An 18,452-nucleotide genomic window follows, 5' to 3' on the forward strand; every position below is an offset into this window, starting at 1 on the left:
AACAGATCTTCAAAGACCCAACGCTTTCTATCACCAGCGCATTAGATGCCTTCAAGCTAACGTGACATATGCATGTTTATAGTAATGGATCTATATGAGGCTGTGCTATTTGTTTGAAGATGAATGTGTGCTTGGGGCTAAAACCTAACAAAGGACAAACAAAGCATGCAAAGATCAAACACGCACTAAGACTACAGTTGAGGTAATAAAGGCCAAAAGCAGGTCTGTGATCGCGATTGTGTGGTTTTATCCAATTTGTGACTAGCAATATGAATTTCAGGCATAACCACAAGGGAAGGATAGTAGTATTCAGTGATGCCGAGGCATGTGAGGTTTCAATGGGTTAAATGGTTTTGATATTTGTGATTATCTTATACCTGTGAATTCGAGACCAATCGTTATAGAGGGATTTGCCGTCGCAACCTGTGGGCAGTTTAGACTAATAGCACGTTGCCACGTCATAGGTCCGACGTAACGACCTGCGACTTGGTAGCGAGCTATTGATCTAAACTTGCCCACAGGTTGCAACGTTGTAGGTCAGTGTTTGGGCATTATGTTATTTACTGTTGTGCATTTAGAGAATTTAATTACAGTAGGTATAGGTATATGGCTCCTTGTGTCTCGGAAGACAATGGATGCGCCCAGGTGAATCAATGGCTTTGGTTTCGTCTTGAGACGGGGCAGAATCTGGTGTGACTGATCAAGCCGATTCTGGAGCGGCAGAGTTTGCCACAGTGCGTGCATGTATATGCTTCTGACTTAGGGCTAGTTGACAGGGCAGCTTTCTTCTTCTTTCGCTTGACTGATGTAACTTTAATTCTTTTGCTCTCGGCGAAGTTCGTACCAGCACGTATAGTCTGTCTCCATGCTGTCCGGTATTGGGCTATCTCTTCCCACATACTTTGTTCGATGCCCGTGGTTCTCATGTCTCGCTTACAGACATCTCTGTAGGTTAGTCTTGGGCGGCTCTTGGGTCTGACTCCCTCTGCAAGCTAAGCTTATAGTATGTCTTTAGGGATTCCTCCATCTGGCATGCGAGTGACATGACCGTGCCAGCGTAGTCTTCTCTGTGTAAGAAGAGCATAGATTCTGTGCATTTTGGCCCATTCGGGCCAGGTAATAGTCTAGGTAATAAGTAATAATACATGAAATCGTTAAAAGTTATAAAAAATATATCTAGCACGCATATACAAAACAAAGACAAACGGACGGATTACAGAACTCGAGAACTGCAACGTAAGAAACAAATGTATTGCAAGATTATTTAAAAACTACCAAACACTTGTTTACCAAAATATACAAAGTTTTAAATTTGAAATCTCGGCAGACAAGTTCATTCTCCCATCAGACGACAATATGGGGTATTTTGAGTGATTGCCCCTGGTTGCTATAAAAAGGCCAATGGATAGCGTAGCCTCTCCGATTTCATCCGGGGATGTGAGCAGTTGATAGAAGGAAAAGGTCGGTGATGAAGTGCATTGCTTTTTGTTCCAGGCGGGTTACTCAGTGTGGCTTGAGTGTGGCTGATGGCCATCGTGAGATAGAATGAGCACTTAATTACTGTTGAATTTCAAATATTGCTTCTGACATTCTGTTCGTTTTGACGCATGATCAGTGGAGCTCTTAATGGAATGTTTGGGGGGATGGGAAGTGGGGGGGGGGGGGGTGAAGACGAAAGTGAATGGGTCGCCCATAAACATTGTGTTTTCAACTTGTGTGATTACTTACATGAAGTGTTTGTTCTTGTACATTAGAAGAGTATAGATCTACACACTTAAAATACTCGATGAGAATGGAGAAGGTTTATGTGGGCGGCTTTTCCCTCACTCTATCAACTCAATTACGGGAAGTTGGAGGAGGAGGGTCGTAATTTTAAATAATTACTCAGTATGTTATCTGGTAGTATTCTGTAGCGTTTGCCTGTCTCCGTACAGGGCAAGACCCAGGCATGCACCAGAGTAGTATCTTCGATACGTGTAATTAGTAAAGCGTTTAGCTAGTTCTGTTTTAGTGTTGTTGTTTTTGTTTAAATATTTCGGACGTTACTTCAGAACAAGCCTCCAGCAGACAGGGTTCGAACCTAGGAACATTGCAACGATAGTCTAGAGCACCACAAGACCAGACAGCCTTCCTGGTCAACATAATCTGAGCTCGATTTGGTGCATGGCCGGATTTACGTATGTGGAGGCCCTATACATTTTTTAAAGGATGTAATGAAGATTCACTTATGAAAAAAAATACTTATATCTAAAAGCATCTTAAATTTAATCTCACTTTCCATCTTTTAAATATTTAATGTGCATATTTTATTTTTAAAATGTTTATATTTTTTGATTTTGTGGATGGTAAGGGCCCTTGGTAGACTCACTGCTAAATACTAAACAAAAATTTCTGACACGTCGAAATTCCGATATATTTTTCTCTGCCCTCCCTTAAATCCGGTCCTGATTATCTAGAAATTCCAGACCATTGTCCGCTTCCAGACAGGGCTCTTGAAATAGAGTATTTTTGCGCATATTGTGATGTTTGGGTAAACGCTAGTCATAATAATTGAAATATCGAAATATTTGATTGAACTCTGTATTTTTAATGCGTGTTGAAAATATGTTTATCATTGCTTAAACACCCTAACTTGAACAGTAAACAATAGGTAGTTGGAAATCTCTCTCCCTGTCATCATCATAGTGAAAGTTAAAAGAGAATTGTCTGAAAATAATATTGTATAACTTAATGATAGATTGAATAAGGATTGTATAAAGATCAAGTTTAAAGGGTGAGCTTCAAATAAATCTGAAACATAATAAGACGCCATCTTGAAAAGTATCCACACATAAGGCGTTGTTAAAAACAAACTGTTTTCTTATTTATCTTGAACTCTGAAACTCAAACATGGCCCAATGTTTTGGTCTACAAACTATATCGAGTAACCTCCCTCACTCTTCCCCTTCACAACTACACACAAACAAAGTATCCCCATTCTGTTTTAAGATATCCCCACTTCCAATCAAACAGAGGTAGATCACAGTGATAGAGCAGGAGTGATTTGTCAGTGATGTTGTTAATAAGACGAGTCTAAGAATCTGAAATATTTGCATCTCAATTCTCTTTCAGTCTCTCATTCTCCCTAGTTCTCCTGATACTTTCTCTAATCTATGTAAAAGATTATTTTTCTTTTCTCTCTTCGTATCTATATGAATTTTTTTTTAATCTCCATTCTTTTTCTTTTATCTTTCTTTTTTTCTTTCTTCTTATTCTCTCTCTTTCTCTCTTAATCTCCATCTTTCTCTCTATACTTCATTAACTATTTCTTTATCTCCATTTCTCTTTATTTATTTAATTCCTTTCTTCTATTTTTCATTATCACAATTCTCTATTTCTGTCTTTGTTGACGTTCGTTTTCTTTTTCTTCATTTTTTCTTCCTTTTTTCTTCCTTTTTTTCCCCCATGAATTCTCAATTTCTAAATCATCTTTTTCTTTCTTTCTTTCTTTATCTATTTCTCTCCTCTATTTCTTTCTCTCTCCCGTTGCTTACTCTTCTCTCTCTCTCTCTCTTTCTCTCTCTCTCTTTCTGGATATCAACTAGCAGCACTCTACAGGACCAACACAACACTCAGTCACTAGTCATTATGTTGAAAGGTCTTAAGTCAGGAAGGAAAAAACATAACAGAACGGATAAGACCTTCACCTTCAGTTTCGACCTTAACCTTGTTTTCTAATTTTTTTTGATAACAGCGCTTTATAATGTTTAAAACCATTAGGTGTTGTTATACCTAGGATGGCATGTTGAACATAATTACAACAACAACAACAGCTGCAACATGTTCTTTAAGTTACTAATCCATTTAACAGATGATGATGTTATTGCAATGAAAACGAATAAATAGATCTTATTGACTTATTCTTTTTTTTTTTCTTTTGGCACTTTTTGATTACTTCATATATAGAAAGGCACGTGCGCCACGAGCTACTTCACAAAGTATTTCTAGACTCTCGCAGTCTCTATCGCCACATTCTTAACCAATGAAATACTTTCAAAAGACTTCTTCGGGAATTTCCGAATTTTTATTTTTGTGCTGAAACCTGTTAAATTTTATTTATTGCTTACATTAAAGTGTTTCCCTAGTCTTCAGCGAGGCCTGAATTCCACAAAATAGTGTAGTAATTAACACGTGACTTAATTAGAATGTAAAAGCAGAAAATATAAAATCGATGTTTAATTTTTTTTTTATAGCAACATCACTATGAACTTTGACCTGCTCTTGATTATGACACTATATTGAAACAAAAAATACAAAGATCAAGATAAAGAATGATTTCTGGTCGAAATTGTGTAAAGAATACCACATTACATCAAACCAAGCTATCATTATTGTACTTCGGTTCCTGATAACATATTTCTGCGCTGCGTGATATTTCTGCGCTGCGTGATTTTCTTAATATGTTCTAACAAAGTCCAGGTCTACAAACTGGATAGACGCCACACCAAACTTTAGAATTCATCTGACCAATGTCTGATATCAAAATGTTTTGTGATTATTATAGACTCTAGATATAGTGTCAATATTTTTACAAACATTTGTGTATGTTTCTTGTTATAAGTCTAGTTATATATTTGAAAATAAATAATAAAACTAAATTTAGAATATGATTTAATTAGCACCATTATCTTATTGAAACAGATAGGAATGACTCTAGCCTAAAAAATAAGCAGTGTTCCGGTAAAATATCCAATTTTACGATATGTTCACATAAATAAAAAGTTTGGAAAACATCATTTTTCGACCTTTAAAACAAAAGAGGTACGCCCTCGTTGTGAGCACATCTCGCCCTTATAAAGGTTAGGTGTACCACAGTCAGAGAGACGCTTACACATTGAAGTATTGACATAAGGAGAAAGTATGGCATCAGGTTTTTGAAGTCACAACACAAAGTTTTGACCTTCAAAAAAAGTTGGAAATCGTAACATCACGTGTGTGTGTGTGTATGTGTGGGGGGAGGGGCTAAAGATTCCGTAGGGGACAGAAGCTAGGAATAAATCGTATAGATGAATTTTTAAAGAATATATCTAGAATATTTACAAAATGTGAAAAGGGAAGGGAAAAGGTAATGTATATTTTAGTATGATTGATATATATTTGGTTTCCAGTCTTTTGTTTCTTTTTAGTAATTAATGATCTTATTTAAAGAAATACTGCAGTGGGTTCGATGGGTGCGGACCGCACTGGACAGAATTTAGAAGCAGCTATTGAACACCATTCATAGACATAGGAGACTGAAAACAAATCTATTTAGAAATAAGCGTACCACCACTTCCGTTCAGATTATTTAAATAACAAAAAAAAAAAAAAAAATCATTAAAAAAAAAGCATATCTTCCTCTTCTTCTTCTTTGTTCTCATTGTTATGTTGGAGTGTTCAGATGACTAGACCAATACGTGAGATGAACTGCGCAGTGGTTTCCAAATTAGGGAGCTCTCCATATAGTTTTCTTTCTTTAAGGGTGTTTTGGGGTCCGTGTCTTGTACGGGCCTCTTGGTAAAGAGAGCAGTTTTGGAGGACATGGTCAGCATTCTCTGGTGACACTCCTCATGGGCAGATTTCACTGGTTCCAATTTTAAGCTTCCGGTACATATGTTGTCTCATTCTGAAGTCTTATATTAAGTGTAATTGTATCAAGTATGGATCGATCATGTGATTACATTTTTAATAGATCTAGAGTTCTAGACTACCAAATAATAAATCTGTGCGATTAAAAATATTTTTACCCACTGTTTTTGTTTAGCGCACTTTCATGCTTTTAGTTTTCTCAATGCGCTATGACCCTATAAACTGTCTGGATACGATGGGAAAGAACGAGGTATCTTGTAAATGTTACCGTGATCACTTTTTTAATGCATAAAAAAATTAACTCATTGCTCAAGCTTCCTCAAGGGGACTAAGTCAAATTAAACCACCACATCTGTCAAGTACAATTTCTTTCCCTTGTTCGATACTAAACAAAATAATAAACAACCAATAGTCAATTATATTAATTGATTGTTTGATTATTGTTTTGTCGGGTGCAAGAAATTATGGTGCAAAATTTCAATTTGATCCGAGATTGGGTGTGGCAGAAATAATGTGTTCCAGACAGACAGACAGACAGAAGGAGTTGATATAAACTTTGTAATTATGTATCATAAAATAGATCGATCGTAAACATTTCTTTTTGCATACGGTTATAGTATACCGTAAACAAATAAAAAAAAAAAAGGCTAATTGCAGGGGAAAAATAATTCTCAAGGCTTCGGCCATATTTTTACAACGCTTACAACAACGCACTCCGTCTGTCTGTCTGTCTGTCTGGGTTGATTCTGTAACACATTTTTTTTGGTTTCACTTCCCATTCTTAGATCATGTTGAATTGAATCTTTGCACAATTATTGGAAGACATTACACGATCAAAAGATTAACCAATTAGTCAATCAATAAGAGGTCATTAAAAAGATTGTTTCATACAGAAAAAGGGGTAGATAAGCCTTGCAGTATTGATAGATATGGCATTGATTATGCGGTGCTTTCCTTGTATAAGCTTTTCAAAATTAAAAAAAAAAGTATTTTAAATATTTTACTTCTTTTTAGACTCCAGTGACTATGCAAAACACGGGGGCTTCTAGTGGCTCTTAGGGTAACTCTCAGGATACGTAATGTAGGACCTATCCTATTTACCTACCATTGCTCAAGCTGCGTCTTTGCAAATAATGAGTTAATAACATGAACAACACGTATGTTACTATTGTCATCCAGTGGGCTGATATTTAACGTAAGTCTCTCTAGACTACTATACATTCGCTATTACAGATTCTGAGTTTCTTTACGGTTAAAGCGCATGGGTCATGGTGATGCTCAGCTTGTTTTCGATCAAGGCCTTACAGAATCTCTTAACAACCTTGCTACGTCACTACAATTACTGTGTTACAGATGCCTTGAGACAAGACATTCAAAATTTTTGGTCATTGACTTTTTTCCTGATCGGACTTACAGAGGGATAGTGTACGGCTACTATTATAAGCAAAAATAAAATAATTCATTTATGGTTTCTAGCCTTTCTTATAACTATAATTGCTTAATTTTATCAAAAGTATATTAATTATAATATATAATCTAGAAAAATTATTTGATAAGCAAAGACCAAAGCTAAGAAATTAAAAATTTTTTTTTATCTCACTATATATTGTAAAGATTCTCTTCCATAAATATTTAAAATTAAAAAAAAAAGGGGGGGGGGGGACTTTTATCAGGCTTATGTTACATATTTTCATTAATACGAAATTCCAAATGAGTAGCAGGAACAGAGGATTGTAAAAACTGTATTTTGAATATTACAATGTTTATGATCCAACTTTCTAAGTATTGGAATATATAACTTTCCATCGGTCATTCCATTTTTTTATATTTTTTCTTCATAGATGAGTACGTAATTGAAGTATCTAAAACTGGTGATGAACTAGTTGATTATTATTCAAGTTTTCCGATCGGATTAACTGACCTTTAATTTCAATTGTTTTTATCTTTCTGCGTACCCCTTTCGGTCGCGTACCCCAGTTTGAGAAACACTGCTCAAGAAGCTGTGAATGCTAGAATATAACTGGAACAATATTTTCTTGGGAGTAGCACTAGTGAAATCAATTGATTTTAGTTTAATTTAATTGAGTTTTAGCGAAGTTATTTAATGTGTACATCTTTTTGTGTCTTTGTTTGGTTTCGTTCATTTATGTTACGTATTCAGTGTTACTATTCTTTAAAACTGTGGAAAACAAATAGGTTATCAAGTATATTATTTGGTCCGGGTGTAAAAGAGTATTATTACAAAGTTTAAGGTATATGCTGAGTATCTTCAGTGCATTGTGAACAGGGGAGCTGGTCTTTGAAAGCTTAAGCAGTAATAAAATGCATTCTCGAGTCAGTTTAGAAAACAAAAAACCTGGTCAAAATAAGATAAGATAAGATAGATAAGATAATTTTTATTGATCCAATCAAATGGAAATTTAGTTTGAATACAATTGACAACCTCAGCGTAACAACTGTACAATAATAATATAGATGCAAATACGAACAATATTCACACACGAAAACACATACACACTCACAACCAGCGCTTTATAAATTGACTTCTATGAACTTCTCGATGACGACAGATGATCTTGTAAGACTCTGACCGACAGTGGGATGAAGGAGTTTTTAAATCTTTCTGTTTTAGTTCTAATGGAAAGGAGACGACCACTTCGTTCAGATCTTATGTAACAGTGGTTTAATGGGTGCTGGTTATCTTTAAAAAAAATCGTGAGTATTTTGGAAAGGCATCTTTCATGAAATAGCTCTTCAATAAGTCAAATAAATAAGAGTAGTTAGTACTGGCAAATACTGCAATCGTCTTAAGATCACTGGTCGTGTTGAGTGAAGCGATGTTTTTCTTTAAAGCATAAAATGTATTCCTACCTTTTCAGACCTTGTGATCTATAGAGCAGAAGATGTTAAGATCATCTGTTATGTCAACCTTTAAACAATATTGCTGCATCTCAAAGCGCAGGTTTTGAACCAGTTCTTTTAGAGGCTTCTTACGTAACGTAATGTTCTCTCAGAAATGCTCACCATCTCAAAATTGCATGAGTTTACTTTTTGTGTATTTTTTGTATCCCCTACAGTCAACCTGTAGCTACATTCGCGATTACAAAATTCTAAAAAGTAAAAAAAAAAATGTTTTATGTGTCAACTAGCCTACTGAAGCAAAATGCTTGATTTCTGTTCAACCACTCCTTCCCTTGTAACAGCAACCCCATTTCCTGTACCAACCACCCAGACCAGAATATTGGCATTCTGTACCAAACACTCCAGCTAATAATGTATTTTTTAAAAGTCATGCTGCCTGTAATGTTTGATTTTTGCACCACTCCTTATCATGTACCAACCTATCTGTTCAATGTACCAACCACTTTGACCGGGTACCAACCAATCCAGCCCAGAATATTTGCTTTCTGTACCAACCACTCCAGCCCACTATATCTACTATTTGTACTAACCCATCCAGTTCTTACTGTTTATTTTATGTACCAACCAGTCCAGCTTACAATGTTTGTATTATTTACCAACCAGTTCCACATCAAATATTTGCGACATCCTTGCCCGCCTCCTCTGCCCTGTTTGAAGGTCATTTAGTACCCTGATACGTAGACCCTAATCTATCGGCCCCCATTACTCGCCAAACACGGCTAGCTTTCTTATCGATTCCCCGTCCCAGGCGGAAACTGAGTGGTCAAGTTACCCTCACCTGAACCGGTCACACGATAAGGACAGGAGTGCAGAGATATCTTCTGATTGGCATTAGTCACGTGACGCACTTTGTAAACTAAAATGGCGCGCCCCTCGCCACCATCGTCACAACGTAAAATTTTGAGAGCCTCCGACGTTAATTGTTTCGTTTCACTGTAATACTTTTTGAATCTTTGTTCGTCTGCTGGGATTAATTATCTCCCATGTTGATGTTCTGATCAGACTTTTCACACTTCTCTTGTCCTTTCCTCACTTATCTTATACTATCTTATTATAATTTAGAGACGTTACTTTAAGAAAAATGAAGTTAGTCATGCCCCACACTTATCCATATGTTCATCTTATCCTTCCACACTAATCCACATGTTCATCTCATCCTTCTAGCTTAGTGATATTTAAACTACGACCATTCACACTGTCGTTATCTCTCTCTCTCTCTCTCTCTCTCTCTCTCTCTCTCTCTCTCTCTGTACGCTGGTGTAAACACACCCATTGTTTAACAGTACACACCAATCTATAAAAAAAAAGACAGATCTCCGATTCAATGCATGTCTTGTGATATCAACAACTGATGCTGATAGTACCCACAAGGTCCACCTCATCAATGGAGGCACATAATGAATCAAATCAATCATAATTAGCTCACACTTAAATACCAGGCCTCGTTTCATTATCCCCCCCCCCCTTGTCTGTGTCCAGATGTAAGAGTGCAGATGTACTTATAACTGCTGATAAAAACACTCCCTGTAACTTTACGTTGATATCTATGTGTCTGAGAGTGTGATATAAAGGATTAGCTCTGAGATGGTGTAAGACCTTCGATCAAAGCGAGATGTCAAGGAAGGAAGAATGTTTCTTTCAGAGTCGGAAGTAGGATGTTAATGTGGGGTGGGCCTAGGTGCAAGTGTAATGTCCGAATGGCGTAACCACTAACAACCGTGTAACCTCAAAGAATAGATAATCTTTAAACACTGTTTCACACACACACACACACAAACCCACACACACGGGCACTGGAAGGGTCTTAAAGAAGAGCGTGGGACTTTACTTTTTACACTTAGTTTTTCAGTTCTTTAGTTATCAATATTTCTCTTTGTTTTCATATATAGAAGAGAAAAGCAAGTCAACTGTTGTTTTCTTCTTCAGTTTTCCATACAAATGTTCAATATATAAACTTTCAGTCACAAGGGTTGACTATACACTTAATAAACGTATTTTTATTTTTACTCCTGTTACATTTAAAGGCACTTTCTTAAATGACCAATACAATACGAGTACTTTGGATATAGTTGGATTTGATTGAGCATATTGTGGTATTACTGTATACGTAGTAGCGTATTCACATTTCTAGGGCCTTTGGTGTGTCGATTAGTACTATGTTATTAAATGTGCATGTCTAAATAAATAAAATGGTTATCGGTCCACTGAATAAAATATTGTAATATTTTAAGGGGGAGACGACTCAACGATATTGATATTTATTTACATGGGGACATCACAATTACACTAGAAAAACATCTGCCTAGAGCACAGCCTCTTCACATCGGTTCTAGACTTCCGCGGAACTTTATCATCTTCTGCTACCTATGTCAACATCCTTCTCTGTCTAGTCTCTAACAGTGCGCACCTTCTGCACTATATTGAATGGTGGTGTGCGTGGCAAGGTTATAACAATATATATAATGAATCAATTGTTGTATTTTCTGACCTACTGTCTAAAAAAAATATCTAGATGTATTTTTTTTAAGGTAAATTTAGAATTTCAATTATTGCTTGAATTTTCTCCCTTGGTATCATACTTAGTGGTTGCTGTCTTTTTACGAGTAGACATCTAAAGTTGAGTCAGTGGGCGGCTTAACCAGTTCAAAACGTACATTTTTAAAACATGTAGTCTTTCTTCTAGATTGAATCTGTAAGGGTTTTGGCCCAAGGGTACCAGGCAGGGAAACAAGGGCGTAGTCGGGGAATAGAGAGAAGAGGGGAACAGAGAGAGAGAGAGAGAGAGAGAGAGAGAGAGAGAGAGAGAGAGAGAGAGAGGAATGATGTACTCAAAATGAATGAAAGAAAGATAAATAGATTTAATCAGACAGACAGAAAGGGGTGGCTTATATCTCTCCTCTTCAAGACACCCTTTGTTCTTAACTCACACCCACATATTGTATTTGTCCCCCTTTGCTCACTCGCTCAAAGCTCTCTTTAAAATTTCGAGTGAATTCTCTCCCCTTAAATAAAAAAAAACTTGGATAAGTTCGATCTCGAGAAGATCACGTGATAGCAGCGTGGACAGGGGGAAAAAAAGAGAGTGAAAGATTTTTACGTCGTTTAAATAAATTTGAAAAGAGTCGAAAGAGATAAAAAAGGAAAGAGAGAACACTAGACACACAAGAACACACACTGAGGGGGGCAAAAGCCAAAACTCCTCCCATTTCAATTACCTGACCGAGTTCCCGTGTAGGCCGTAACAATGTCCGGTAAGGTTGTTTCCCTTTTTGCCACAAAAGATGGATGCTACAACAGAAATGAAACTCTTCAATTCAAGTGAAAAGAAATTTGTTCATCTTTCTTGCAATATGTACATCGACTTGGGTGGCAGCGTTTCAGATAAAGCTCCTAGAATGGCACATACCAGTCCTGTTATGTTTGAAACCATGCATTCTGCTATTACAATTCAATGTAATTAAGAATGAACAATGAAAAACAATTATTTCGTTGAAAAAAAAATGTACTGAAATAACGATGAATCCAGAACTACTTCGTGTAGGGGTGTTAGTACATGGCCGTTGGATTATTGCTCCAGACGTCTAGCCCACACAACCATTGTTTCAACATATTGGTGTCAGAAGTGGGATAAAACATTAACAAACTTTTTTTTTCAAAACAATAGTCTAAGTATCCATTTGACTAGTCTTGTACCCTTGCAATACTTACTTTAGGAAAAAATGTTCTAGAGTTGGCAGAGTAAAAACTAATTCACTAACATCAAGCGGCAAATAAACGGATAATGAATTCCCTGCCTCGTTGTGTAGACTTCAACATGGCGGAAGCAGGCATAATACGTCATTAATGCCAGAGCACTGCAGGCGGGTAATAAGACGCACATGATACACGTAAACCAACTTTAAGAGTAAATTTAAGTTGGCATTTTATACGTAACCTAAGCTTTCTCGATAGAGTTAAAAGATAATAATACTAAGCAGTGGCGTTGCTAGGATGTTGCAATTGGGTGCGGACCGCACGGGTTGACACTAAAGGGGAAAAAATTGTTGGGTAAAAATGATTTGCTGAAAGATGTTTGGGTTTTGGGTGACATCATCCCCCTAGCACCGCCTCTAAAACAACGTTCTACTTTTAAATATTATCTTTTGTTAATTTCAATTGAATGGGAGGACAGGGCTAGCTGGGATTATCTGTGACATTTCTTATAGTATTAGCATCCATGGTATAGCTAGAGCAGGTACAAAGTTGCATAGATAGGGAACGTTCATTATAAGAGAAAGAAAGAAAGACAGATACAGAGAGAGACGGACAGACAGACATACATATTAACAGACAGACAGAGAGAGTTTTCCTAGATATGATTCGCTAAACAATGTGACTAAAGCCAAACGAGATTGCTCTCTAGCGTTCGGTACATTCAGTGATCTGTTAAGATACGTTTGAGCTACTAATTGAATTTGAATGATTTACTGCATTCGACATTTTCCTATTGTTTCGACCTATTAACATCTTAAATATGTTTCTAAAAAGAGTAGAGGAGCTTTGTGGGGCCTCAGCGCCTAGGTTATTACTAAGTCAGGACCAAATATGGGCTGCGGGTCGTAGAATAGTCATCACTATCATAATAAAATACACTAAAACAAGCAAAATATTTATTTTTAAATTCCTTTTTATCTAAGGGAATTAACTCCGCACTTACCAGTATGTTTCTCAACAATTTAGAAGTTATTTACCTTATTCGATATTAAAATAAGTAACCAATAACCAATAATGAATTGACTAATTAATTTTTTTAATTGACTCATGTCTTGTTAGGTACAATAAATAATTGTTTGACGTTTCTATTTGATCCGAAAGTGAGTGTGGGAAATAATGTCTTTAATTATCTAAGGGGATAAAACCCTACATATTTAGCCGTATCTATGAATACTAAAGGATTCATTTCCCTTGATGCTATCAAACAAAATTAAATAATTACCAGTAATTAATTGACTAACTGGCTATTTTTGTTTTAAATTGTTTTATGTCTTGTCTGAATAATTGTGCGAAGTTTCAACTAGATACGAGAATGGGTGTTGGAGAAATAACGTGTACAAACATTTTACCTGACAGACGGAGTGAGTAGGTACAAGCTTTGTAAAAAAAAAAAGTCACATCAGTACTTTTATATTTTGATTTGGTATTGTCGTATACAATATATTTTATACAAGAATACGCTTCTTCATTGTTAGAAGGTCCTACAATGCTCTTATAGATTGAGGACTCCCTTTAATCCTATGCCCATATACAAAACAGTACAAAAACAGATAAAATATTTTAAAACTAGTTGACCGGCGGCGTGGTGTACCACTAATTGATTAAATAACTGGTTAATTTTTTTTTTGATCGATTCATGTATAGTCTTTGACTATATGAATAATTGTGGGAGATTTCAACCTTGTCCAAGAATAGGAAGTGGAAGAAACAATTAGTGTAAGAATACAGACAGACAAAGTTAATATAAGCTTTGTAAAAAAAAACAACTGCTGCTGAACATAGAACCAACTCAAAGGATGGCTGCCTGAACGAGCGGTTTGCGCGCTGGACTGTCGTTCAGATTTATCGATGGTCGAGGGTTCAAACCCTGCCCGCTCGCATCCCCCGTCGTCCTGCGGGAGGTATGGACTAGGAAGTAATTATCTTCAACTCTGAAGGAACATCCGAAACATATAAACATTTTAGAACTCTTTGGCTCGTGAATCACTCAACGCCTCCAGGGTCAAGTAGTGCTATCTATGGGCAGATGATGACGAGACAATCCTGACTCTAAGGCTGACGGTATACGAGGGTATCATTTGGCCAGCGCAATGACCAACCGAGTTTACTTTCCGCAACATATGTCAGGCACCCATGACACTTGGAAGCCTCAGTCCTAAAATCTCGAAGTTGACAATAGCTTCCAAAGCCGAATTGAGTCCAATGTTATGTACTTGTTAGGCATTTAGATAGCATAGCAACGCACCATAGTAGTGACGGACTTTGTACGCAACATTTAGTGACGTCACGGATTAGGGGGTTTTGGTTTCTTTATGTTATTTTTATTCAGTAGGTATTAGGACTTTAAGATGATAACATCGTTTACTATCATTATCTATTTAACATTTTTCAAGTTATTCAATAGTCTGAACTTAGATCTTTGCTTGTCATTGCGATAGTGTTTGTCTGTAACATCGAACTAACAAGAATACACTCGTACAAGACTGTCGTACATCTTCAGTGAAAAGTATGGAAATTAGTCAGCCATCTACAACCACAAGACCAGCCTATTACAGATCAATATAGACTGCTTCAACATTCAACCCGCAAAATTCATTGTGTTATTGCAATACTATATGTTGTTTAAAAAACGCCTAATGAGAATATATAGATGCGCTTTAAAAAAAAGTGTGTGTCATCTGAAACATTTTTAGCTCCTTCAAAACACGAACTTTGGAGGCATCCCATTAATTCTGCGTTTATATTGCTCTGCCTAAACTATCTCACACGTGTAAACCGGCGAAAGAGCAATTTTCTCAGGCAATATTAGCTCACGTATAAATGTCAAACTCACGCGAACCCTGCTATTCCCTCCCTGGTCTCTCTCTCTCTTGTTCTCTCCAGAAGCGATGACACGTGTCCGTCGTTAGAGGCTGGCCTGGGAGGATGGGAGGGGGAAGGTGGTAAGTAAAATGTTAAGTAAGAACATTTCCAGGCCCCTCGGCCCCCTTGACGTGCTTTCATCATCATACGACAGGTGGAGGAACCAGCCGCCTCTTGTCTGTTTACGTCTGCGGCCATCTCTTGGAGGCTTGCAGGAGATACTTCAACACTCCGATGGCTAGCGGAGTAATTTCTACTTTCTGGACGGAGCACAGCTTAAATAACATTCCGCGGCATGCTTTAGGATAATATAATGTTACTTAATTTCCATTTAATTGATATACTTACAGTTCTGGGACACATTAGCGATCATTTTAAGCGTCTATAGTAATTAGGTTTGAACAGGATTTTGACATGTTGACGGGAGAGGCTAATTCGCTATTTTCCTTTTTTTTTTTACGGCAGAAAACGAAAATTCAATCAATTGCTAAAAATGTAAACTTTAAGTTTTTATCGACTAGAAGTGCTTATGAAGTGCTTAATCATCTAAAGGTGTACAGATCTATTAATAAAACAAGAACTTTTGTCTTAATCATCTACAGGTGTACAGATCTATTAATAAAACAAGAACTTATGTCTTAATCATCTAAAGGTGTACAGATCTATTAATAAAACAAGAACTTATGTCTTAATCATCTACAGGTGTACAGATCTATTAATAAAACAAGAACTTATGTCTTAATCATCTACAGGTGTACAGATCTATTAATAAAACAAGAACTTATGTCTTAATCATCTACAGGTGTACAGATCTATTAATAAAACAAGAACTTATGTCTTAATCATCTACAGGTGTACAGATCTATTAATAAAACAATCTTAAAACTTAGCTTGATTAACACTAATTGCTGACTTCTATTCTTTCCCTTGGACTATGATCAAGATCATACTTCTTAGAGGGGTCTTGGGTTGGAATTCCAGTGAAGACTGGGATTTTGAAGTTTGGCACTTTTAGTGCGCCTCTGCGTATACCTAACTCTAAAGTAGTGTTTCTTAAACTAGGGTATGCGGACTCCTGACCGAAAGGGTTCCCTAGAAAGATGAAATTCCTATACAATTAAAATAAAACAAAACAACAGTTGATTCGATCGGATAACTTGTATAAATAATTAACTAGTCCATCACTTCTGTTTGATATGTCTATTACGTACTATTCTGTAACGACTTAAGACAAGGATTTAAAGACATTCTTCACGTGAACATACCCAACTGGGTGTTGGAACCTTTTGCAGGTGAATATACCGACTGGGTGTTGGAACCTTTTGCAGGTGAATATACCGACTGGGTGTTGGAACCTTTTGCAGGTGAATATACCCAACTGGGTGTTGGAACCTTTTGCAGGTGAATATACCGACTAGGTGTTGGAACCTTTTGCAGGTGAATATACCGACTGGGTGTTGGAACCTTTTGCAGGTGAATATACCCAACTGGGTGTTGGAACCTTTTGCAGGTGAATATACCGACTGGGTGTCGGAACCTTTTGCAGGTGAATATACCGACTGGGTGTTGGAACCTTTTGCAGGTGAATATACCGACTGGGTGTTGGAACCTTTTGCAGGTGAATGTACCGACTGGGTGTTGGAACCTTTTGCAGGTGAATATACCGACTGGGTGTTGGAACCTTTTGCAGGTGAATATACCGACTGGGTGTTGGAACCTTTTGCAGGTGAATATACCGACTGGGTGTTGGAACCTTTTGCAGGTGAATATACCGACTGGGTGTTGGAACCTTTTGCAGGTGAATATACCGACTGGGTGTTGGAACCTTTTGCACGTGAATATACCAACTGGGTGTTGGAACCTTTTGCAGGTGAATATACCGACTGGGTGTTGGAACCTTTTGCAGGTGAATATACCGACTGGGTGTTGGAACCTTTTGCAGGTGAATATACCGACTGGGTGTTGGAACCTTTTGCAGGTGAATATACCAACTGGGTGTTGGAACCTTTTGCAGGTGAATATACCAACTGGGTGTTGGAACCTTTTGCAGGTGAATATACCGACTGGGTGTTGGAACCTTTTGCAGGTGAATATACCGACTGGGTGTTGGAACCTTTTGCACGTGAATATACCAACTGGGTGTTGGAACCTTTTGCAGGTGAATATACCAACTGGGTGTTGGAACCTTTTGCAGGTGAATATACCAACTGGGTGTTGGAACCTTTTGCACGTGAATATACCGACTGGGTGTTGGAACCTTCTGCACGTGAATATACCAACTGGGTGTTGGAACCTTTTGCAGTTGAATATACCAACTGGGTGTTGGAACCTTTTGCAGGTGAATTTACCGACTGGGTGTTGGAACCTTTTGCACGTGAATATACCGACTGGGTGTTGGAACCTTTTGCACGTGAATATACCGACTGGGTGTTGGAACCTTTTGCAGGTGAACATACTCATCTGAAATATTTACAAATGAGGAACTTCAGGCAATGTTTCATCAAGGATACCACAAATCTGCATTACGGGTCATTGTAAAGAAGTTCCCCGTCTTCTTTTTGGGTACAACTGGGATTCATAACCTCATCACAAATACAAGAAACCGACTCGAACTTTGTTCTCTTTGAGCCAGGTGTAAATAAAGTCCTAAAATCTCACGAACCTCACCCAAGTCATACATTTTTCAAAACTTTAATTTAAACAGAAGTAATGAACAAAATAGACTCTCCTTCAACCAAATGTTTTTAAGACTTTTTTTTTACCAATATTACATGATTTATGTAGCTTTTTCATTTACGGGTCCGTGGGCAAGTTTTGACTTTATAAAAGGGGTCCCAACTCAAAAAAAGTTTGAGAACCTCTGCTCTAAAGGTTACCTGACATACACTGGAGATGTAAAGGCGGTTGGTCGTTGTGCTGCCCTCATGACACTCTTGTTAACCGTCAAGCCCCCATACATTGCAAGGTCTAAAAGGGGTACCTTTACTACGTTAAATTCATTGAACAAGTGAAAATCATTTGACCAAATAATCGGTTTTAAATCGGTTTATATGTTCACGTTTCTTTTCTTGACCATGTAATCCTTCAATAACGATATACGTGCCAATGACGAGTAGAACGGGTTGCCTGAGTCAGCCAGAAAGACTAATTAGCAGTTAAGTTTAAGTCTTTAGTTTATATGTGCGACTAGATGAACTCCTGGGTACTCGTAGGACTTAAACAATCCGTTTTTAAGGAACGTCTATAACTTATAAGATAAGATAAAACGCTTAATTGTGACCTAAATGTGAAGGCCATAAATTACTTTT

The 18,452-nt window shown here is 37.2% G+C and overlaps 2 protein-coding genes across 5 annotated transcripts in view; both read left to right on the forward strand.

Moving 5' to 3' along the window:
• The window catches only part of LOC106078545 (uncharacterized), a 171,731-nt gene that overhangs the window by 78,299 nt on the left and 74,980 nt on the right, over nt 1-18,452 (forward strand). The gene's annotated exons all lie outside the window — the stretch shown is intronic.
• On the forward strand, nt 11,811-17,682 carry LOC129927715 (uncharacterized). The gene is made up of 3 exons (XM_056038073.1): nt 11,811-11,947; nt 16,375-16,508; nt 16,655-17,682. Exons 1-3 carry the CDS (start codon nt 11,811-11,813, stop codon nt 17,680-17,682), a joined length of 1,299 nt encoding a protein of 432 aa, XP_055894048.1.

The sequence above is a fragment of the Biomphalaria glabrata genome, chromosome 8 (assembly GCF_947242115.1).
Source record: "Biomphalaria glabrata chromosome 8, xgBioGlab47.1, whole genome shotgun sequence".
NCBI classification, from domain to species: domain Eukaryota; kingdom Metazoa; phylum Mollusca; class Gastropoda; family Planorbidae; genus Biomphalaria; species Biomphalaria glabrata.